At 31.9% G+C, this 26,013-nt stretch overlaps 1 protein-coding gene across 2 annotated transcripts in view; it reads right to left on the bottom strand.

Moving 5' to 3' along the window:
* Positions 1-5,229: 5,229 nt before the first annotated feature.
* LOC127720356 (dynein light chain 1, cytoplasmic-like) overlaps positions 5,230-26,013 on the bottom strand; it is a 170,718-nt gene continuing 149,934 nt past the window's right edge. The window contains exons 3-4 of one of the 2 annotated variants that reach the window (XM_052226936.1): positions 5,860-5,898; positions 5,230-5,595 (exon numbers count right to left, since the gene is read on the bottom strand). In XM_052226936.1, the coding sequence (XP_052082896.1) occupies positions 5,348-5,595; positions 5,860-5,898 (287 nt within the window). In that variant the 3' untranslated portion in view covers positions 5,230-5,347. The remainder of the gene's footprint in view (positions 5,596-5,859; positions 5,899-26,013) is intronic. The other variant, XR_007990704.1, reaches the window with a different exon arrangement.

The raw sequence follows: 26,013 nt of genomic DNA on the forward strand, positions 1-26,013 counted from the left end.
CATTTTCGTTTCAAATATGTGAAATAGCCAATAATAATCCAAAAATAAACGGTAAAACTCGCTATTATTACAAAAATATCCACAACAACATCCAAAACAAGAACCCCCCCCCCCCCCCCCCCCCCCAAAAAAAAACCCCAAGAAAACTAAAGAATAGGGACAACAAAGAGAATACAGGGATTCGAACCTAAACCGACAAGTCCCTACCTTTAACTCATTGATCCTAACCATGCTAACCTCGCGGCTACCAAATTATACTATACGATTGCCTATTCTGTATATATAAAGGTACAAGCCCTGTGTGTCCGTTGTACCGATGTATATCATATGTTCATTTATATATATATAATAGACATTTCTTTGTAACCCATTGGTAGCCGAGAGGTTTCGTCGATATGTTAATGTCAGTCACACATAACAGATTTCAAGGACGGGTTCGATTCCTAGTGAAGGCATATATAAATTACAAAAGTTAAAGGTAAGTTTTTAAATTAATTCCATTAGTGAACAGAAATCAGTAAATTAGCCAATTCAAACTTAATGAAATTAGGCACACAAAGGAAACAATTGAATATAATTAGGTGAGTCCATTTCAGCGACAGATTAAAGAAGCGTTGATTTCTAGAAAAAGAATCCACGGTAAATGAATAGGCTGACGTCACGACAATGGTTTAAATTAAATTACACCCCAGTTCTATTGTTATACTTCATAGTTTCTATTTCTGAAACAAGTGTAAATTAAATAGATCTATTGTTACGAATAACAATGGATTTTGACCACAGGGTGTGACGAGCGGGGTTTCTGGAAACCCCTGCTTCTACATCCCGCAAACAAAGTCCATTGTTATTCGTAACAATAGAAATTGATTATTTTTTAAATAGCATGAACATAAGAAATTACTAATAGTGTTCACTACAAATTGTTTCATGATATTAAAAAAGCACATTTTAGGAAATTCCAATAAGCATCTATACGGAATACAAAAAAAATCCTTTAAATACTCTTTTGCTTGAAGGTAATTTTTTTTTATCCCAGTCATATGTCTCTATTTCAAAGCATTGATCTTTATAAAAATGGGGATTCTAACTCCCGGACACCCCCCCTCCCTCCCGGTTACCCAGTGGCCGATCCGGGGTTGGGTTTCCGCGGGTTGGACCCGACTTTCATATAAAAGATCAATGCATTTGAATGGTTGGACCCCCCCCCCCCTTTTTCTCCTGAGTTTGGAACACTCGGTTGGATCAGCCCCTGATTGTCCCAAAAAAGGGAGTTCCTCAATATTAAATATTGTATGTTGAGCGTGACTGGTAGTCGGGTTTCTAATGCAGACACACCTATCTATCCCTTAGTATGTTCGAAAATGAATGTTTGTTTATTCTCGAGAAGAAAGGGGGGGGGGGGGGCTTTTGATTTTGATAAAATCGTAAGATATAAAATACAGTTATGATTACCTTTATCTGTTTATTAAACTGATACAGGTAAGTACTTTGGGTTATAATATTGCCTTTATCTTTAGTCTCTTCTACCAAATCCAATGCTTGCCACAAAATGTCGTCCGTCTTATACCCGTCAATATTGACAACTGTATACCAGGAGCATGATGTATTTTTTGTTTGTAATAAGAATACACGAAACAGTCAACCTTGACCTGCTGATTCATATTAGCACATGGATTTAACGGGAATATGCAAAACAACTTTGACATTTGTAAAATATACTCACTTGTCAAAGTTTAAACGAAGATAACCAAAGAAAGGTTATTATTGGGGTTTAATGTTATAAAAAAATATTCTTATAAATCATGGTTTGATATTGTCAATAAATATGCTATCGTTTTTTTTTCATTTAATAATCAATTTCAACAAATATAGGGTTTAGAATGGGGTGTAAGTTAGTTATACACCTCGGGATACGGCGTGGCTGGATAAGAAACCCCTACGGCCTCCGGCCGACGGGGTTTTGTATCCAGACACACCTATCCCTCGGTATATATAATATTACATGAACGTCCTATACATAAGTTTTTCTTGTTTCAGGGCGGGAGACAAGAGAATGGGGACAGGAGAAAGGGGCAGGAGAAAGGAGAAAGGTTGTGGGAGAAAAGAGAGAAGGGGCGGGAGAAATGAGAAAGGTACCCCCCTGACCGCCTCCTCATCGAGATGATTCCTAAGAATGCCGATGGTCTATGAGCTGATTTAAACATAAATAGACAGACAAGCACGTGCAATCGTACAATGATTTTTGTTAATCGAATCAGTTAACGAAACTTTTTTTTGTGGTGCTTTATTTCACATTTCAATATTGAAATTCTTTTTTTAAACAACAGAACACGCTTAGCACATGCGTAGCCCATGTCCAGATGAAGATCAAATTGAATTGCATGAATACAGATTAAAATGAGTTTTGATTATTGACTTGCAAGCCATAACATGCGCGACGTTTGTTTAGCTTTATTTGACCAAATTGAACCAAACTGACTGCTAATAGCAAAATAAAATAATTACAATAATCTGCTATGATAAAATTATAGTTTACGTTTTTGTCAAATCGTAGCTAATGCATCTTCGTAATTATAACCCTGGTATTGAAGAATAGTTTATGTGGTAATCAATCAAGAATACGTATTTGTGTTAGGCAACATACGCAATATATATAGATGAAAAGGTCCAGCATTTCAAAGAATACAGTCGGAAAACAAGCCGTTGTTGCTACTTTCTTAAGACAACTATGGGACTGATATAAAAGCCCGCCATTCTGAAATTGCGTTAATTTCGCCGAAAAATTAAATTGGCGGCAATTTGGAACATTTTCTATTTTCTGTTTTTTCTTACTAGCCGTTGGAGTCAGAAATAGATGTCTTTCTATCTTTAAAGCATTTTAATAAGACTATTAAGGAAAATAATACCCAAATTGGCCGTCCTTTAACAAATATGTTGAAAAATTATGCGAAATTGTCTTGGGTTTTTCTTCTTTATCGAAGATTCACTAAGATTGTATACAATCTACAAAAAAAAAATAATATGTATCTCAAAGTTAAAAAAATATTTCAAGTCTTACGTTCTGTCACCCCTTATAAACACTGTTTGAACTAAATTCCGAAAGAAAAAAATTTTGACATTGTCGTTTTTTTTTTGGTCTTACACATCGTTGTCAACATGCATATAAATAGAATGTACGCACATTTAAAAGTGTGTTTGTTTGAAAAAACAATGACGAGTTCAGCTGTGAATTTGACCGGATAAATTATTCCCTTTAAGTGAAATGTTTGACGCCAAATAAAATAATAAGGTAAGGAAATTTTATAGTGTCTGTTCAAAACCTTGAATTTAAGATGACGAGAAAAAAATCATTCATTGTTAATATTATGTTGTTGTGAAGGAATCCTGCAAAAGTAAAGTTGCAAATATTACATGTACAATGGAAACATAAAATTCGTGTCCTTTGAATTTAAAACAATCTCTTTCAGACTTGTATTTTAATCACTCTTATTCAAAGCATTTTCACAATTAAATGAAGTGTGACTTACTTGTGTTTAAAAAAAATAATTATTGACTTAGCACTCAGAAACCGCACTGAAAATTGAAATACTTTTAATATGCATGCATAGTTATTATTTATTTTTTTTATATAGAAGAAAAAAAATATGAGATCGAAATCAATCTTTCTCCTTGTAATTTATTCGCATTTTCATGATTAACCATTTAAATAATTATCCATTGGTTTAGGCTTTTTTTTGACAATTTGAGTCCATTCAGTAGAACCTGTATGGAATCAGTGAAACAAAATTTATTGTTATATTTAGTTTAATTATACACAGATTGCAAACCAATTTCCTTGTTTTTCAAATTATAAAGAAGTTACATTGAGAATGCTTTGATTATTATTTCTTTTAAATGTATATGAAAAAGTTAGGATCAGGTATCAGTATTGCAAGGGAATTCAACATTTTAACCCTGTCTAGATCCAGTATTTATGCATATTTTGGCTAGCCCTGGCCTTTATGAAGTAGAAATTTATTTCTGTTTTGATATTATTAGGTTACCATGGTTACAGCAGCAAAAATATTTACCAAAATACTAAAGTAACTCTTGGAATAATATATTATGGCCCAAAGTAACATTTACTGTAATATTAAAGCCTAGTTCTGAAATTGTTTGAAAAATGATGAAATATGTTTACCTAATTGTTTTATATATGTCTGTAGTATAAAAATATATTAAGTAAAAAGATAATTAATTATTTTAATAATGTTCACTTGTAAATAACAGCATATGGTGCTAAATATATGTAATAGTACGAATAAGTTAGTTCATGAAAAGTGTCTAACGTAAATTACTATCGGAACCGCTTCATCAGAAATTTCGACACATCGAAGTGGCACATGTGCGTATTACAGCGTATTAAGTGACACAAATCTGACACATGCCAGCCCATAAAAGCCTCTTATCTTAAATTCAGCATAGGTTCCCAAGGCGTTAAGAAAGAAATTTCAACTTATGTGTCGAAAAAAATTGACGCGACGAGTGACGACCTGGGGTTTGAAGGCTTCGTATTCTAATTCAGTACGCTAAATCAAAACAATGTGTATGTTAGAACTTCTAGAAAGTATACGCAGTTGACATTAATAACGTACAGCATGCTTTGATTTCATTTGATATGACTTTTTGGAGGAAACAGACTTGTTTCAGATGAACAAAAAATGACCAAAAACAAAATGCCCAAATATGATAGTCACATGACTTCCATTGTTGTCTTACGAAATGGGGTCCAACCGGGGTCAGCTTTCCGGCTGATATACATAAAACAATGATGAGTAATTTAAACAAAGAATATATAAAAAGTAAAGCTTAGGAGCCAATCATTCATTTCTTTTGTGGAAGACATCAATTTAAATTGATTGCTTCTAAATTTCTTTTAAACTTACTTTGTTTCGGATTTGAAGTGAAAACAAATTGTTTTTGTTTTATTTAAACATAAAATTAGGGAAATAAAGTAATTTAATATAACTTTTCTTTTTAAAAAATTACTTATTCCTGTATGTTATAGAAAACATAGCTTGCTTTTGGTTTAAGTCTACAGATTTTGTTTACTTCACCCTCACAAAAGAAGAAAGGTATGGACCTAAAGGTGTATCAGAAAATCAACTCTGGGCAGCAATGCACAGGAAGAATGATTAATGAAAAGAGTATACGTACAAACATTAAAAAAAATCAATTGACATCAAGATTAATTTGAGTATTTATTATTACTAGTGATTAGAGTGGAAATTTATCATTAATAAATAGATATACAGTTTTTCCTATAGTGTAACAGCCTAATGTCTTAAATTCCACTTTGTGGCATCTATCAATGTCTGAAAACCAAGATGGTATATCCATTCAGTTTGAAGTGAAAATAATATCTCAGAGCATAGATAATAGAAAAGCCAAATGATGTTCCAACAATGCAGTGGTATCTCCCGCCGTAAGTATCATCAAGTTCGTCTTTAATGTGATCCGCTATGTCCTTCACGCTGGAATATTCTTCAAAAGCTTCCCTGGTAAATTGTAATGTTCGCCTTTGCATGGCCTTAGACATGTCAACTGCTTTGATTTCTACAAAATATGACATCGTTAATTTATTTCAGTTGCAAAAATAGGTGAACGAAAATGCCAAATAGGGGGAAGTTCAAGATAGACATGAAATTATTTTACATTAGATACAAATATATTCTAACAAGCTGTTTTAACTTCATAGAAATATTATATTCAGACATATTTTACATGACAAAGCATAGTTAATGATTAAACTATTATAGTAGCTGTTTAAAAAAATGTTGTCCTGAACAGTAATGAGCTAAATACTATGTAAAAACATACCTACAACTCTTGATTTTGATCTTGAATTTCGAAGGATTTCTGTAATAAAAAGCAGCATATGTGTCATTGATTCCTAAATATATTTTTTTGCAAATTTACGATTGAGTACACGAAAAGATATCAAACAAAGTAATATGTAAAGCAAAGGGGAAACAATAAAAGAAAAATACATGATTGGTTCCTGGTAAAGCAAAAGAAGTGATGAGAGTAAACTGAATTTCTCTCATTAGTGGATGATTTTGTCAACATATCGGAACTATAAACAACTTTCATCCAATTTATAAAACCCGGTTTAACCAACCATTTTCTTCGGAGAATGTCTGTACCAAGTTAGGAATATGACACTTGTTTTCAATTCGTTTCGCTGGTTGATAAAGTATAAAGTTTGATTTTCTCTGTTTTATGGACTTCCTCTTTTTGAATTTACTTGTAGTTCGGTATTTTGGTTATACTTTTTATACTACAGGTAGTTAAAAGGGATTTCAACATGTTAAACAATAAAATTGCTTAGCGCAATAAAGCTGGTATCTGCAGATATTGCGCAGAAAGATGAAAATAACAATGAATGTCTTGCGTTCGAAGCGCTTTCCAGGTTTACCTCCAAACGACAAAATCTATACATTCGAAACCAGGTATGCATGAATACTTAAGTAAAACGTCAAGAACTATAAGTGTCCACAAGGGACTTAAAAGGAAAAACCAAATTTACCTTTTTTGACTATATTTCAACTGGACTTCCTTTATCAGTACTTGTATACCTAACAAGTAGATACATTTCAGGTGAGTTGAAAATATCGATCAAAACGATATTGCCACGCAGTCAGACGAGAGATAAACAAGATGGCGGAAATGAACATTCAATTTGCACTAACACTTCAGGAATTGGACGAAATAACATTATTGTTGCTGAAATATTTCTAATAAAATTGAGAATGGAAACGGGAAATGTGTCAAAGTATTAAACTATGTAATAAAGGGGTTATTGCACTATCAAAATTGAAGAAAAATTATCCATCGCCAGATATCAATTTACTGATATTCCTCAGGGTTAGTGCAATAATTTTATAATATCAAACCTTGATCATGGCGAGTTCTTAAACCCAGCATTTATGAATAACAACTCATGATATAATACAAGGACACAAGTCAATATACATAATAAGGTGGGTAAACATTCAAGGTTAGGGAAGACCAGCGGATTTCCTAACTGATCACACTCAAGCAGGTCGGAATTGACCTTACAAAACGTGCACTTCAATCGTGTTCTTGAAAGAGTGGCAATCAAAAGTTCAATCCAATTATTGTAATGACCAAAAATATGAAAAATAATTTGATAACAGTTTAATTGACGAATCGACATCAATCTTATTGGAGATAACTTCAGATTTAAAAAACAGTCCTTTAATTCTTATGTAAATGGCAATTTTATAAAGAATAATTGTATGTTACTTTTTTAAAACCTGAAACGTTTTTTGGAAGTTTTTTTTTATTTAATAGTTTAATGTAATTCCCTCATTGATGGCCCTTGAAATTGTAATTTACGAATATAATTCTAATCCCTTGCAATTTTCAAAACATACATAACATTCCAACGTGAATCATTCAAAGTTGGGGAAGGGTAGCGGATCTCCCAACTGAGAACACTTACGCAATTAAGTCGGAATAGCGAACTTACAGAACGTGAACTACAATCGTGTCATTTAAATAAAGGCAATAGTAGTATACCGCTGTTCAATAGTCATAAAGCGATTTAACTGAAACAAATCCGGGTCACAAAGAGTGGCAACCAAAAGTTTAAAAATTCAATCCAATTATTTTAATGACTAAAACACGGAAAATACTTTGATAAACGTTTGATTGACTAATCAACATCAATTTTATCGGACATTGCTTCAAATTTGAAAAAAGTCCTTGAATTCATATATATATATAAATGGCAATTTTATAAAGTATAATTGCATAATACATTTTTAAAAGCAATTGACATCAATTTTATTGGAGATTGCTTCAAATTTGAAAAAAAGTCCTTGAATTCATATATATAAAAGGCAATTTTATAAAGTTTAATTGCATTTTACATTTTTAAAAGCTGAACATTTTTTCCGAAGTTTTGAATTTAATGTAATTTACTCATTGTTATGCCTTGAGAGTGTAATTTACGATTATAATTGTAATCCCTTGAATTTTTTCAAAACTTTTCAAGCATGTGTTTTATATTCGTCATGGGAGCATGATTCAGTTTCGAATGTTATGTATATTTGTTCAATGAAGGATAATTTCGATTTAAGAAAAAGAAGAAACGGATCCTACAGTGTAGAATTTTTTAAAGGGACTGGTAGAGAATAATTACAAGGGGACAATAAAAACCTCAAGTCGAAGAAAAATAAATAATTCAATGAAAAGATAAAACTACAGAAAGACACAACAATACACAAAATATAATACAGATAACTCTAAAGATTTAGCAACACAAACCAAAATAACATCTGGGAAGAACTCATATATAATCAGGATGAGACCCTATGAGTGTGGAAAACCAAATTTCAAGCCGGGTATCATTTCATAAATTCTTACTACCCGTATTCTTTGTTATCATTTTATTTATTATTCATAAATATGGCATTTGTTTTTCGCTCGTTTCGTTGATTGATAACGTTTGATTTTGTCAGTTTTTATGGACTTCCCTCTTTTTGAATTTACCTTAGAGTTCAGTATTTTTGTTATACTTGTTTTATATATAACTTTGATTTGGCATTGTAGAGATAAGTGCTTACCTCTCGAGTGGTTCCTATTTTTGTTCTTTCGTGTACTTTTTGTTATATAATTGATCATCATTTTCAAGGACAGGTTTATTCCAAGTTTTTACATTTTGACAGGGTGACGATTCGCATGTGATGTATAGATAGCAAGAGACACTACCCCTGTCCATGCAACCGATCTCACTCCTTTAAGAGTTCATGTAATTCGCGTGAAGATTTGCATGACAGGTGATGTATGCATAGCAAGAGGCGCTTGCCTTATCCACGCACCCAATCTCGCTCCTTGTTTTTTGGTTTATATGTTTCTCTCAGTTTTTGTTTTTACCTTGACTTGTACCTTCTTAATGAATTTATGAGATTAAACATCTGTAAAATACTGTTGCCTCTAAATTAAACACCCATAAATATGTTTAGACGCGTAGCATTTTCATATGTGTGTCCATTCATTTTTCATTTTGATAATCATTTTGTGCATTTTCTAAGAAGCAACCTAAAGTACTATACAAGTTCAATGCATTTACTTTAGACTTATCTATAACAATACGTTAGTTTGTACCCTTGGTGTCAAGTGGTGTTTCATCATTATTATTGTCTCCCTTTACATCTTTTGAAGATTGGAAGGCTACTCAAAAGAACAAACATTTGTAAGATTAGAAATATAGTTAATATGGCCACATAAACAAACTTAAGGCAATGTGTATAGGTTAAAAGCAGAAACTGTATGTCATGAGATATTTCCATTAATGGCCAATATTATGAATTAAAGTCACTGTTCTTCCTAATAAGCGGTACTGAAAAGAATAAAAAAAAATACGTGAATTGTATTTTAAAATGCTTATATTCTTCCACATTTGGATTACTGTTGTTTATTATGGGGAAACTGTAACAAATCTTAAATTGATAGTTTATTAAAATTGCAATCAAAGGGCAGCTACAGTTATTTTACACGAACACGATATTCGAAAACGATCTATTGAACTATTTAATGAATCTGGAGTTATTGCCGTGAGTGAAAGAATACTATCAATCTAGTTGTGCCTACAAATAGTAAACAATCATACAAAACTCGACTTTCATCATCAGATGAATTGACTGTTCCTAAATCAATACAAAATTACACAAATCAAGTTATTCTTTGAGTGGTTCAAAGGTGTTCAATCCACTACCCAGCGAAGTTTAAAAAAAAATCTAATATGACGTTCTTCTTTCGCTTTGGTAACAAAGCCATGTTCTAATTCGAATAAAGCATGGGCTTTACGTGATTGACGTCAAAATTGAAATTATACGTCAGTTGTATTTTAACCAACGCCAGAGATCAAAATGGACATTTGTGTTGGTGGTGCTCGCTAGGAAATTAAATAAAATCATTCTAACAGTAAGTTTACGTGTGTCTGTTCATTTTTTTTATCGTAAAACGGTTGATTTTCTATATCGTTTTGGCTTCATCAAATCAAAATGGCTGCCTTTCGAACGTGTATTATAGGTCCTCTTCAAAGTATAAAAGTTCTTAATTTTCCTATTAGAATCGAAATAATTCAATCATGTCATGCTCTATACTCATTTTAACCTGGGTATGCATTATATTTGTCAATATTTTACACCTCACTAACGCTCGGTATAAAGATATTGACAAATATAATAAAATTGGGAATAGAAACGGGGAATGTGTCAAAGAGACAACAACCCGACCAAAGAGCAGAAAACAGCCCAAAGCCACCAATGGGTCTTCAACACAGCGAGAAAATCCCGCACCCGGAGGCGGACTTCAGTTTGCCCCTTAACAAAAATGTGTTCTAGTTCAGCGAAAATGGACGGCGCACTAAACTTAGAAACATATAAATGAACCAAAATTAAAAATAAACAGCTGCGCCATGAGCGCATGATACGCCCGTCGCTTTTTCAAAGAATAAAGTTCCGTAACTCCTCAATGTCATTTCATAAAATTTATAAAAAACTTAAGGGAGGTTATTTTAATAGATATAAACCAGACTAAAGTTTCATGAAAACTGCTCAAAGCACTTTTGAGTTATTGTCCGAAAACTGGAAAATCCCCTTTTTTAATGAATAAAACCCCATAACTCTGAAACGTAGATTCTAAGATTCATAAAAATCAAAAGAGAGCTCACGTCAATAGATATAAACAATTCACAAAAGTTTCATGAAAACTGCTCACAGCATTTTTGAGTTATTGTCCGAAAACTGGAAAACCCCCCTTTTTTAATGACTAAAACCCCTCAACTCGGAAAAGTAAAATCTAAAATTTATAAAAATTAAAAAGGAAGCACATGTCAATAGATATAAACAATTCACTAAAGTTTCATGAAAACTGCTCAAAGCATTTTTGAGTTATTGCCCGACATGTTGACGACGGACGGACGGACAGACGAACAGACAGACGGACGGACGGACAACGGTATACCATAATACGTCCCGTAAACGGGCGTATAAAAACATACAAGACTAACAAAGGCAAGAGGCTCCTAATTTGGGACAAGCGCATAAAATGCGGCGAGGATGAACATGTTTTGTGAGATCTCAACCCTCCCCCGATACCTCTAGCCTATGTAGAATAAACAAACACACAGCAATACGCACAGTAAAACTCAATTTAAAAAAAGTCCGAGTCTGATGTTAGAATACAATGTAGGTAACAGAAGAAACTAAGCAAAATGACAATGATACATAAATTAACAAAGGTACTGACATGCCAGCTCCAGACCTCAATTAAACTGATTAAAAGATTATGTCTTCATCATATGAGAATTAAGCACAATCCCTCCCGTTAGGAGTTCAGTACGTATCATGGCAACTACTGGTTTTAGAATAAATGTGTTTATATCCGATACAAAGACCCTATGAGTGAATCAATATTTATTCCAAAAATGCCATCTTAAAGACCTGATAACAGTATCGTAATTATATCCCTTCTGAATAAGTCTGTTTAAAGGTTTGGTTAGCTTTTGAGGTGAATGGCGACATTTTTGTGCTTTGTATAGAATATTACCATAAAAGATTGGATGTGAAATACCTGAACGTATAAGATGTCTGCACGTTGATTTATATTTACGAATGATGTCTGTGTACCGATGAAGGACGATTTTTCATGACTCAAAACAAGAAATAGGTAGCTACGTTTCACAAGTTTTGTAGAAGAAAACTCTGTTTAATGAGACGATGTAGTCGATCTATCAATTGAGCAACGGAAAGAGTATGGTTAAGCGTTAAAATTCAAAGAGAGAATATCATGATCTCCATATGAAGTGGACTGGTAGCTTTAATATGGTAAAAATCTCTTGCTGTGTTTTCATTAAAAAGAAATGAAAACGACACTATAAAATTAATGCTTCTTTTCTTGACTTACCTTATCAGTAAAGCTCAAAGCCGAATATCATCAACCACCATGCGAAAAAACACTCACACTTTTGGGAACAATATACAATCGGCAAAATTACAGATCAGAGGACTTTATTAGTAGTTAACACTGTTTTACTCATTACTTTTAATATTTCGTTTATGTGATATGTTGAAGTTCAATTAAGAAAGAGAAAACGTTTAATAGTAATAAAATTATAATTATATGACTTAAACAAAAAGTCAAATTGGGGTATGTTTAGCTAAGATTTGACCATTATAACTGAAATTTAACAATCTAAATTCCAGACATTTGGGGACTTTGCCATAACATTTGCTTTATTCTGTATTCCTGTCACGTAGTCTTGTCTATATTTTTTTACATTGTCATATAAGTAGGAGTTTTGGCTAGCCATAAAACCAGGTTCAACCCATCATTTTTTCTTAAAATGTCCTGTACAAAGGCATGAATATGGTAGTTGTTATCAGATAGTCCGTTTCTATGTATGTTGGCTTTTGTTTCTGTTGCAGTTCAGTATTTCTGTAGTTCCGTTGTTTTCTTCTTATAGTTGACGTGTTTCATTCGATTTTAGTTTGTAACCCGGATTTGTTTTCTCTTTGTAAGTTGTATTTAGGATTATGGAATCTTTATATCTGAAGAGCTCTTTTGTAAAAAAAAAAATACTGCAAACACAGTTAACGTTCTATTTTGTAAATTTCAGATTGATAACAAATGCATACAAGTCAGAATAAAATTAATCTTGCAAAGTAGTTTACCAGATCAAGGAGATCAAATTGAACTTCAATCCTTCCTATCAGATCACAAGATGACAGACAAATAAACACTGGGCACATGTCACGCGTATGATAAAAATACAAAGTACAAGTTTGGGTACTTTTAGTAATCTCAAGGTTGCAACTTTAACGTGTCAAATCTTTACGATAACTGGTTTTGTCTTATTTGCTATTATTGATGCATTATGTATACAATAAATAATGGACTGTTTTAATATTTAAAAAAAATGTAGAAAAGATACATTAAGGGTTATTTAAAATCATAGTTTTGCAGAAAACAAACAAGAATGATCTTGGTAACGGATGCAACAAAAATGGGCCAGATTATCACTGATACAAACATACAATTTATAAATAGCATATATTACTGTTAAAATTATGATAATTTCTTATCAGAAGGAATCTTTCTCTTTATAAACATAATTATAGATTATGTGATAAAATAATTGTAGGACATTAGTTAAACTAATATGTTCAATATGGTTCCGGACATGAACCATTTTTTTTTTTAAGAAGGGGCAAGTATTGTGGGAAGATTAGGGAATCCGTGGACGTCAGGTTTCGCTTTATTCTAATTACTAGTTACATCAAACAGCTTGACTTCTTGAAATATGTAGGAAAATTTACGCGGGGGATATTTTCGATTTTTTAAGCTGCCCCGAAAAAAGCTAAGATGAAATTCACGCGAAAAAAAACACGATATACGGTACATGTATTTATATGATTAATTTTTTGCATTTTAAGACAACAATATAAAAAGAAACTATTATGGAAGAATAAAAAAAAAAAATGTTATTGTTTATTTGTTGTTATTAAAAAGGAGATACCAATGTGACATTCAAAACTAATCAGTCGAAGAGGGGACTGACGATGGAAATTAACGAGAAATGACGAAAAGACAAACAAGTCCATGAAACATAACACAGCTAAAGACGAAGTAACATGAACCCTATCAAAACCAGGGAGTGTCCTGTGGTACTTTGGATGAGTAAGCGTCATCATGTTCCTTCTATAAGATACTTTGATGAGGTTTATCACTCAAAACTAAAGTAAGAGAATATCTATATTTCTTTTAAAAAAAATAGTTGTGATCTTATTTGCTCTGGAAGGGTAAGCAGATTCTTCTTTTCATGTGGCAACCGTCTTATTACTTATGTTGTTAATGGTTACTACAACTTAAGTGTTAACTGAAAACGACATGACAAAAAAGAAAAACGACGAAAAGGCAAACAGGAACACATAAAACCTGTTTCCTGTTCAAAATATATTTCTATTCATTATTTGTGTTTAGTAAAGTGATGATAAATCTGCAAACGTAAAATATTTCGTCTAAGTTAAGTGCACCCGAAGCATCAATCTAGATTCACTATCATGATATCAGGAACAATCAATTGATTCTTTATTTTGTTCTTTTAATTTATTATATATAACGGCTGTATCTTAATTGCAAAGGTATTTAAATTAAAAGTTCAAAGAATTTAAGCATTTAGAATTTTACGAAAGAAAATAAATAAGATGTCAGATCGTACTTTGTTTGGCCTATATAACTTTTTGGAATTTCGCCTCACTTATTAGTCTTTTGTAGATAAATCGCGTGTCTGGAGTACACAATTTCAATCCTGGTATCTATGATGAGTTCCATTCATATGAATATTTGTCTAAATTTTTCATTTACCGTCAATATCTAGTTCTCGCCACTCAGAGAAGATAGTATCACAGTACGTCTAAAGTTTGTAACCAATGATGGCAAGATGTGTGTCAATATAAAGGTGTAATAGCACCATTGATTTCCCCCTATTAGTCTTTGTTAAAATTGCACTTTTCACAAAATTGTGCAGAACTTATTATTGTTTCAAATAAAGAAATACTTGGCATGAGTAAAGTTTTATCCGGTTCAGAACTATAGATAAAATTTCACATAATATTGCATTGCATATAGGAAAATAATCAACACTGAAAGTTAACTAAAAAAATTGGCATGGCGTTTTCAGTTTAAACTAATAATACTTTAGTTGTAGTAACCATTAACAACATAAGTAATAAGACGGTTGCCACATAAAAAGAAGGATCTGCTACCCATTCCAGAGCAAATGAGATCACAACTAGTTTTTTTTAAAGAAATATGGATATTCTCTTACTTTAGTTTTGAGTGATAAACCTCATCAAAGTATCTTATAGAAGAAACATGACGACGCTTACTCATCTAAAGCAGCAGAGGACACCCCTAGTTTTTGATAGGGTTCATGTTACTTGTTCTTTAGTTTTCTGTGTAGTGTTTCGTGCAATTGTTTGTCTTTTCATCATTTCTCCTTTATTGAAATAGCCAGTTCATCTTCGACTGATTAGTTTTGAATGTCACATTGGTATTTCCCCCCTCTTATTCTTTTTAATAACAACAAACAAACAATAAAAATAAACATTTTTTATCCTTCCATAATAGATTCTTTTTATATTGTTGTCTTAAAATGCAAAAAATTAATCATATAAATACATGTACCGTATATCGTGTTTTTTTTCGTGTGTGTTTCATCTTAGCTTTTTTCGGGGCAGCTTAAAAAATCGAAAATATCCCCCGCGTAAATTTTCCTACATATTTCAAGATGTTAAGCTGTTTAAAAGTTTCATACTTTAAACTGTTAATTATCAAGTGTACACAAAATAATGATGTTACTAGTAATTAGAATAAAGCGAAATCCGACGTCCACGGATTCCCTAATCTTCACACAATTATTGTCCTTTTTTTATAAAAAAAATACATGGTTCATGTCCGGAACCATATTGAACATATTAGTTCAACTAATGTCCTACAATTATTTTATCACATAATATATAACTATGTTTAAAACAAGATAGATTCCTTCTGATAAGAAATTATCATAATTTCAACAGTAATATATGCTATTTATAAATTTTATTTTCGTATCAATGATAATCTGGCCCGTTTCTGTTGAATCCGTTACCAAGATCATTCTTGTTTGTTTTCTGCAAACTATGATTTTTAATTGCCCTTACAGTATCTTTTCTATAGTTTTTTTCTTTTTTTTTAAATATAAAAAACAGTCCCCAATTTATGATATACATAATGCACCAATAATAGCAAATAAAACAAAATCAGTTATCGTAAAGATTTGACACGTTCAAGTTGCAACCTTGAGACTACTAAAAGTACCAAAACTTGTACTTTGTATTTTTATCATACGCGTGACATGTGCACAGTATTTATTTGTCTGTCATCTTGTGGGCTGATAGGAAAGATTGAAGTTCAATTTGATCTCCTTGATCCGGTTAACTACTTTGCAAGATTATTTTAATTTTAACCCGTAGGCATTCATATCGATCTGAGATTTATTAGATAGAACGTTCAATGTGTGTAAAGGAGGACAAGCAACACACTGTATCAGTACAGATTAATTGTGAGCATTGCCTATCCAGTTTCCTAGCCTGCCGTAACAGGTCTTATTACCAGAAAGTTAACCTTTCCCCTAAAAATATGTACAATGCAATAAAACATACGAACAAACGCTTACCTGATTCGCTCATCCTCAGAATATAAAAAAAAATTTAAAATATAAAACCAATTATATACAAATGCCGTGACAGGTCTTAATACCAACAAGTGAACCTTCACACTGAAAAATATGTACAATGCAATAAATCATACGATCAAACACTCACCTAAATGGCTCATCCACAAAATATAAAAAAAAAAATGCAACATATAAAACCAATTATGTACAAAATAAGGGATAAGGTTGTAGCAATAAAACCAGGATGATTTCAAAAAAGAAAGATTTGAAAGCAGTGAAAACTGCACAATTTAAGCAGCATGACTTTATCATGTGAAAATACAAATACTAAAAAATTCAGGCTAAAAATAAGGCGTCGGTACTTTAATTTACACATCGCGGGTGTGTTCTAGTATATATATATATATTACTCCTCACAAGTATCCGGTTTCAGTGCAGACTTAGGTGACACACGTTCATGGACCCAAAATCCGTCAAAATCCGTAGAAAATCAAAAGGGCGTAAAGCCAAATACGAATAATGCTACCTTATCCTTTAGAATTGGCATACGGTTTTCGTTACGTAATTGTTTTAAAGAATTAAGCAAATTTTATGGGCAAAGTCACACAATGTAAGACATTTTTTATTTAAATTGTTAGATTTTAGTAATTATAGTCAAATCTTAGCTAAACATACCCCAATTTGACTTTTTGTTTAGTCATATCATCATAATTTTCTTATTATCAAACATTTTCTCTTTTTTTAATGGAACTACAAGATATTACGAAAAAGAAATATTCAAAGTAATGTGTAAAACAGTATATGAGATTTTTTAAGTACTAATAAAGTCCTCTGATGTGTAATTTTTACCGATTGTGTGTTATTCCCGATTGTGTGAGTGTTAATTCGCATGGCAGTTGGTGATATTCGGCTTTGATCGTTACTGATGAGGTCAGTCCAGAAAAGCGCTTATGAAGCATTAGTTTTATAGTGTCGTTTTCATTTTTTTTTATGAAAAAAAGCAGCAGATTTTTACTCTGTCAAATCACCCGGTCCACTTCTTTAGGAGTTCGTGATATTCTTCCTTTGATTGTTAATGCTTAACCATTCTCTTCCCTTTGCTCAATTGATAGATCGACTACATCGTCTCATATAACAGAGTTTTCTTCTTCAAAACTTGGGAAACGTAGATACCTATTTCTTGTTTTGAGTAATGAACAATAGTCCTTTTAGAAAAACACTCTAATTCCACGTCAAATATATCGAGGACAATGTCATCCAATGAGTATGAATTGAGCACATCTACAAGCAGATTTGTCTTTATCATTACATGAAACAGAATTTTCCCAAAGACAACAAACAAAATTTATCGCAAAGGTCTATGATTTCACTTTTAGATGATATCCTGTCACTCAATATCCCATATTTTAATGAGCTCTTCCATCTCATAATTACAATTGATCTTGATATTAAGGATAATACCAAAATAAGAGTGCCTGCATCATATCTTGATATTTTTTCTCAAAACTGAAAAATATGGAAGACTTCAAACTAAAATCTATGACAAACGTAATAAGTTGTCATTTTCCAATTTACCAGTAACATGCTACATGTTTCAGTTTCCATTTACGCCCGTGCATCCATCCATGCATGTTCACAGAATGCGAATAAGTTTGTGCTCCTAACACAAAAACTGCTCCAATAGAAATATCAGGACGAAACGACTGCAATCAACACTGCATAAGTTTTAGGGTCATCATCAAGAATTCGTTGACCCATACGCAGTGTCTAGATCTGGGTCTCAGCTCACCAATGACATGTTTATGCTGTGTTTGATTCAGTATAGTAGTCTGATCTGTATTGTATTCCTATTCTCGATTTTTTTCATTTTGACTGAGTGTAGATTCATATGAAAAGAAGGGCGGATGTCGAGTGATCGAAGTAGTTCAACATCTGTATCACTAGCCTGTCAACACCAAGATTATGTGTTCTTATCCTCAATTTACAACACAAAAAACAGAAAAAAAATAATGTAAAAGACAATGAGAATAAGGGCAAATTGAACTTGGAAAAAAGTGAATGGGCGAGCAGACCCGGATTCTGAAAGCTTTAGTGGCTTAATAATGTGTAAGGAGACATTATATTTTAAAATTTGTAATAGTTATTTTGTTGACATTTTATAGACACTGTTTTTTTCATCACTGTTTTTGATAGATCAGAAAGAAATAGTTACTTTTTATGTGCATGATATAAAAGATCTATTACCAAAATTAGCAGATGTGATGTGATTGCTAATGGGACAACTATCTAGGAGAGTTCTAAATGATGTTGATGCAAGGGATTATAGGTGACAGCATAGCCTTCAACACTGCACAAATCTCATACTGTATGGTCCGCTATTAAAGGCACGTACGTAAAATATGAACCAATTCAAAAGAGAAAGTTAATCAATACAAATAGTGTTTCGGTCTGATATTCAAAACCTACTGATAAGTTGCTTTGCATATCAGCACATTCTTACTAGTGTAAACGGGTCGAAACTCATAGAAAAATGATACGCTAAATTTATTCATTACATTCTTTGTATCACTACCAAAAATGTTCTCTAATATCTTTAGGTATTAAAATAACTCATCAATGATATATATCAAGATTAACATTGTGAACGCCAGACGCGCATCAACAGAAGACTCATCAGTTCCGCTCGAATAAAAAAAACTGAAACGGTATAAAAAAGTACAAAGTTGATGAGCATAGAGAACACATGATTCCGAAAGGATTTTCCAAACACAGTTAAATTACAAGTAAATTATTCCTAGGGTAAAAAAATCTAGGTATTTCGAAAAATTGAAAGTTTTTTTCAACAGTTAATCTATGAACATGACCATATCAATCATAATGCATGTTGACCACTGGGATGGTGATACTCTCGGGAGGAAACCTCCAAAGTATTGATATCTATATCTTGGATGAAATTAAAAATTAAAAATTTTCAATTTATTTCACTGTTTTTAATCATCAATATTTTTCACTAATATTCAAGGGGCGGATCTAGGACGTTTACTAAAAAAAGGGAGGATTGCTAAAACGAATATATATATATAAAAAAAGTTTGGACAATTTTATGCTACAAAATTATATATTTTCAAGTCAAGTATTCTGAAGTAACAATATTTTCTTGATATAGATACACAAGATTTGATTTGATGTTTTTTCTAAAAAAAAATTTTCAGTTGTATCTTGGGAATCTAGCAATGACACATTCAACAAAATATTTTCAGAACTACATCAGTCACCGTTATTTTCAAGTGCTTATCTTGATAGTCACAAGTCCTTCATTGTTAGTATTTGGGGACTTCCTTACGTATCTGTATTACTATTTCAATGTAAACAGTGTCCACATTCGCCAGCTAGACAACACAACAGAATGTTAGATTTCAGAGAGGCATATACGTCTGCTGACACCCACCAGAACGCGCCTCTACACACGTCATTATTTAAACTCACCCATCAGACAACACAAAACTGTGTACATTCTTGGTTCTAAAAAAATCAGAACAGATACTATCACTTTTATTTCCAGTCAAACTGAACTTTGTCTTTGTAAACTTTAAATAATCTGACACACATGGTAATATCATTACATAGAAAGACACGTTTTACAATGTTTAAAACGAACAAATAGAAATAAACAAAGAAATCAATTGTTATGATCTTATAAAAAAAACCGAGCAAAATGCGAAAACAACAACATGTCATAAAAATTTCATTTTCAGTGTTTTTTGTTACTTCTTGATATTCCGGAACTATTGTATAAAATATGTCTTTTGTGACACATTTTAATTTGTATTGATGGTAATTAGTTTTAAAACACATATGAATGTGATTGACTGATTGAATGTGTTATCAACTTATATGATTCAAGTCTCGTTATAACGATTTGTTATCTTTAAAAATACGCTTGCAAAGTTCTAGTATATTCGCACTACGTGAATTTACTTTGATATCAATGATGACGACTGATATACAATTTAAAAGTAACACGTTCAAGTATATAGCTTCATCATGTTCATGTGGCTGTGTTTGTTATTAATATTTTTAAAACAGACAATACACCTATACAATTTCAAATTATCTTGTATTTTTGACAAAATTGATGTTTTGCTTAGTTAGTTATACATTTTTCGAATTCACTGTTTAATGATAATTGATAGATTCATTTGAACGCTTTATGACCACTGACTTTGAAAATGACAGTCATGGGAAAAGATATGAATTAAGGGATGGATAGAAAAAGGAAGGTTCGTTTATAAAAGCTTATAAAAACAGCTTGAGAGGAAACCACTGCAAAACAATTAAACACAAATACGGGAATAACTATTGTTTGTGTTGCAGATGCGTATCATGGTTCTTCTATACTATATCCAATTGAGAGTTTTTAGATATGAAATGAATGATTTTTTTTCAGGTTTTTCATTTGGAACTAAAATAACTATAAAGTTATTTAATGCAAGCTACTTATTTTGGTTATTTATTTTGTCGTTCGGTTGATGTCTCATTGACGTACATATCACATCTACTTATTATTTTGATCATACATATAAAATCTAAAACCATTTTGGTATTTTCATGTTCTGTATTTTCGGACTTAAGAATCTATTACAGGATTTCATTTTATTTATGCAATTCACTTGTAAACGAAATATATTTTTACCTAATGTAATGTTTATTTTTCATATCTAAAGTCTTACACCATCGTTTATCTTATCTCCTCATGTTGTCAACATATTTTGTTTCCATGTCTTTATTTACCTGCAGATTTGATTGCAAAAGAAGCTGAATTTTCTTATGCAAAAGGTATGTTATATATGATTTTATGCGTTAACGTCACAGTAATCTTACTTTTCAAATGAATAATATAACGGATTTTATTTCATTTTCAGTGTTAAATTCTTTTGTTATTTAAAGTGGAAAGCTCAAGAATAATTAATATACTTCAAAGTTTCTGAAGCTCTATTGACGGATTACAAATCAAGATCAGTACTTTTGGGTAACCCAGGTATGTACAATGTCATAAGTTTTCTTTGGAATACAACGAAAACCAGTACAGGAATTTGTATTTCTAGTTACTTTATAAGCCCATCTGATTCAAGCCTCGTTTTAGATTTGATATTCTAAAAGATACACTTGCGTGAATGGACTTTAATATCAATGATGATAACTAATATACAATTTAAAAGTAACACGTTCAAGTAAAAAACTTCATAATACTGTGGGGTTTTTTTTACTGTGTAATATTATTGTAACCTGTTTATCATCCCGCCTGTTTTGACATATGTGTGCTTTCGAAATGTACTTTTTTTCTTTGTCTATTGTTTAGTTTATATGATAGTGTAAACAGTTATTTAATATAGGCATGACAACATTTAAACTAATATTTGAAATAAATATTATTGAAAAGCACGATGTTATCAGTTTTTGTTTTTATGTTATAACCATCTGCAATTTTAATATTATTAAAAGCACGATGCTATCAGTGTGTGTATTATGTGGTGCATTTCTGTTATAACCTTTCACAATTTAAAAAAAATACAGTAGGATGAGTTGAGAACGATAAAACTATCATTTGTTCTACGCATTAATTTCGTGAAAAGGTATAAAAGTGATATATTTATATATGTGATATATCAATGTTTCCTTGGTTGCCTTGGGTTGTTTTCTGCTCTTATGTTGGTATGTTGTCTCTTTGACACGTTCCCCGTTTCCATTCTCAATTTTATTCCATTATAGTATGAACATTTACATTGTAAAAATCCTACATTACATGCTTGCAATTACATGTAATTTCTTCGAGATGTTATATTCATATTACCTTGCATAATAAGGGAAATAAAGATCAAATTTCTACAACATAAAAAAACCAATAATGATGATATTTGGGCAAGTTCAAACATACATATTTAATGTTTTTAAGGATGTTCGTTCCTCTGTTTCAAAATAACAAGCGTTTTACAAGACTGTAATACACTGAAGGTATTTAAAGATAAAATTACTTAAAAAGAAGAAAAAACTAAGGGTCCGTTTACTTGTTTTTGGATATAAAATCAATAGAAATTTGTCAGGGAATGATTCATTCTAAATTTTTCAGACATTTAACACTGGCACCTTTTTCTTTGAAAAACTATGAAGAAAAAAATAACAGGGATTTATAAGATTATGATAAAGGCCTTTTTATACTAAATGTCATAAAATTCTGAAAAAAAGAAGGGTTACCAGGCAAAATTTTTATTGGCACTTCCAGGATAAAACTTAAGGATTCCAAATATCTGATAAAAAGTTTAAAACAAGAGTAGGGAACATCCTTTAAGTAATTATTCATGCCTTTGTGAATTATTTTTATTTTAATACGACGAACACGGTATTTCATTAGATTTATTTCCAAACGTTCTAGGTCAAGGCAAATATTGACTCCAGTAATGAAACACGCTATTAATGTCGACGAAAATTTCCAAGAAATCTGCATTTATGCCATGCATAAACAATTCACAATTACAAGCGGTAAAAATGAAGTAAAATGTAGTAATTGTATTTATTATATACCTAGTAGTAAATACAGATACATTGTATGTGTAATACGGTCAACTGCAATCGTGCTGTAATAGCTATCCGTGATGATATCGATATCAGTCATGGTTGCAAGGCTTTATCGCACCTTTAATCTATATGACGTCACGTCATCGATGTCAGTCACTGTTGCAAAGGCTTTATCAAAGTCCTAAATCTATGACGCCATATCAAACTCCTTATCTGTATGACGTCATGTCACAAATGGTGAACAAATATTATAATGTAAGAAATGTCAAGCATAAGTGATAGCCCAGTACATTGACTCACTGATGGTGTAGTTTTCCTCCCCGAGGGTGTCACCAACTCATTATTCAACACTTCCGTGTTGACATGAACTATCATTGATACTGTCACATTTATAAATTATCTGTTGAAAAACCTTTGCATTGTTCAAAATACTTAGGATGTTTTTACCGAAGGAATATATTTCCTTAATTGTGTTTGGCAAAACCTCTCGAAATTTTGTGTCCTCAATGGTCTTCAAATTTTATTCGAGCGTCACTATAGACAAAACGCGCATTTGGCTTAAAAATTATAACTTAGATATCTTTGATGATAATTTCCTAATGCAAGAAAAAATGTGAATTGTAAAATAGTTGAATATCCAGTATAACACATATAAACGGTGTGAAGGCACCCAAGACAGTACTTTAATGGTAACTCACTCTGCATTTAATCACAAACTATGTCAAAGATGAATCTGTCCAAAAACAAAATCATCGGTTTCGTAATGACCTTGCAGTTCTGCACAAAATACGGATAGGTCATATTCAGAATTAAAACATCGCACCTTGACTGAAAGTTATTGACTTTTTTTCAGTGTATGATTACAATCATATGTTTTACTTTTTATGTTAGAGAAATACTCAAACACAGTTTACGAACGCTAAAAAAAAGATGGAAGGTATTCAAAGACGATTAAGTCGAGCAAAAACAAGTCAAGAAGTTTCAACAACACCTCCTGGTATAACAAAATCCTCTGCAGGTTCGTTTTGTTTTATATTTCAGTTGGCTAATTATAGGTTTCATAACAAGTGATTTTGGATATAGCTGGATATCAACTCGAGTTATTTAATTTGAATATAATGATAAACGAGCCTTCGGCGAGTTAATCAATACTATTTAAATTAAATAACGAGAGTTGATATCAAGCGATATCCTATTCTAACAAGTTCTTAAACCTATTTCTCTTATGGTCAACACTCTCATTGTGTTAAATTAAAAATTCCGCGAATCGTTGATCTAGTATTTTGCACATACCAGTATGACGTCATATGTCCTGTTCCGATGTCAATTTAAAACTTTTTCTACGCTTCAGAATGTATTAAAAGTTGACAAAAAGAATATTTTATGGTAAAAACTGTGCGTATTTTGTAAAATATTGAAGAATCCACATATGTCGGTTGCCATGGACGAAATAGACATCGTCTTAACCTTTAATGCCCGAACGAATAGCCAATGAAAATGTTGTAATATCGTCTCATGATGCTGGATAAGCCAATCAATTTAATGCAGATTTTCGTATCACTTTTTCGTATCACACTCCGTGCAGTGTGCTACGAGATATATCTCTTCATGCAAGAAATAGATAACAGGCCACAACCAATGTTTGTTGTAATAATCTCATTTTATATCTGACTACTCTTATTAATCCTTCATAAAAAAAAACTGCACATTTTTTGAAACTTAGCGTCATAAGAAGGAACAACTTGATGTTTTGCCTAATAAAATAAATATTTGTCAAAAGCATGTCACGCATGACGTCACTTATTACAGATTTCCCATAAAATGACTTGTGTACGTAATCCGACGTATGGACCTAATAAGACCGGTTATTGCCCAAATATTGTGTATGATACGTTGCGCAAGTTTTGATAAAGTGTTGCAACACAATGTAAATCATATAATAGCGTTTTTGTCAATATCAAGGAATGTTTATTTGAAGAAAAATTATGTTGTTTTTTTTACATATCGAGTGATTCTCATGATTAAATTCTTAATTTTCTTTACCATAGGATCACATAGAAACTCGTATCCCTTATCAACCATACGAATGATGATTGTTTTTGTTTTTACTATCATGACAATAGGTTTTTGATATATACCTTACAAATATTATTTTGTTCTACAATTATATGCATATTTATTTCGTTTCCAATGTATTTTATTTATATCTTAATTACTTTTTGGCTGGAGAGAAATTATTCAGAGAGCAATTTCAAAATTGAGACTACATCCCGTATTATAAAGCATTTCGAACTCCCATTCTGCAAATTAGAAGGAATAATAAAGACTTGTTTAGAGACTATCGGTTCCCTCCAAGGAGAAGGGACAATAGAGATTTACGGAAAGTCTCGGTTCCGACTGTTGACTCCGACTCTGACAACAAAATTTACATGAGTCGTCTCATAGTTAATCCAGTGGCGCACTTGATTCATATGGAGTATATAAACAGAGGATACTATCGCTCCGCCGACAATAAGAATCAAAATTTGAATCCAGAGTTATCGTAACTGCACATTCCAATCGGATATGTCGTCAAGCTCATACTCATGTATAGTTATTTTGAATGATTTTTTTCTACCATCTCTAATGCCATAGAAGAAAAAAAATGCAATAAAAAGGCAGGCCTTTACCAAGAAAGAATAAACGTCAGACTCAATATTTGCTGAAAATAAAATGTAGGACGAAAGTTTTCATCTTAGCCCCCCCCCACAAAAATAAAATAAACAACTAAAAGGTAGCTTCAAAAAGTAACAAGTGGTGTGGTATAAGCGGGAACATATAATCAATTCTGACCATATTACTTGAAAATATGTGCCAACAAACTAAAAGCTGGAGCGGCCATTCTGAAAAAGGAAAATGGTAACCCAGGAATTTCGAAAATTTCTGCCCAGTTTGGTTCGATTCAAGAGATGTGGATTTTGAACCCAGAGGGACCTGGTCCACTTTTCTGGAATTTTTTTATTAAAATAACGAAATTGTTGGGCAAAATTTGGATCGTGCACTCCTTTATTAAAAGCCAAAAGTGAAGCGGGCCTCCGTTTCTGTAAATTATGGATCCGCCACTGGTCAAACCAAAGACTTAATATTGATAATTACTGCTTCTCCTCTAA

This window comes from Mytilus californianus, unplaced genomic scaffold, assembly GCF_021869535.1.
Source record: "Mytilus californianus isolate M0D057914Y unplaced genomic scaffold, xbMytCali1.0.p SCAF_11, whole genome shotgun sequence".
Classification (NCBI taxonomy): Eukaryota; Metazoa; Mollusca; class Bivalvia; order Mytilida; family Mytilidae; genus Mytilus; species Mytilus californianus.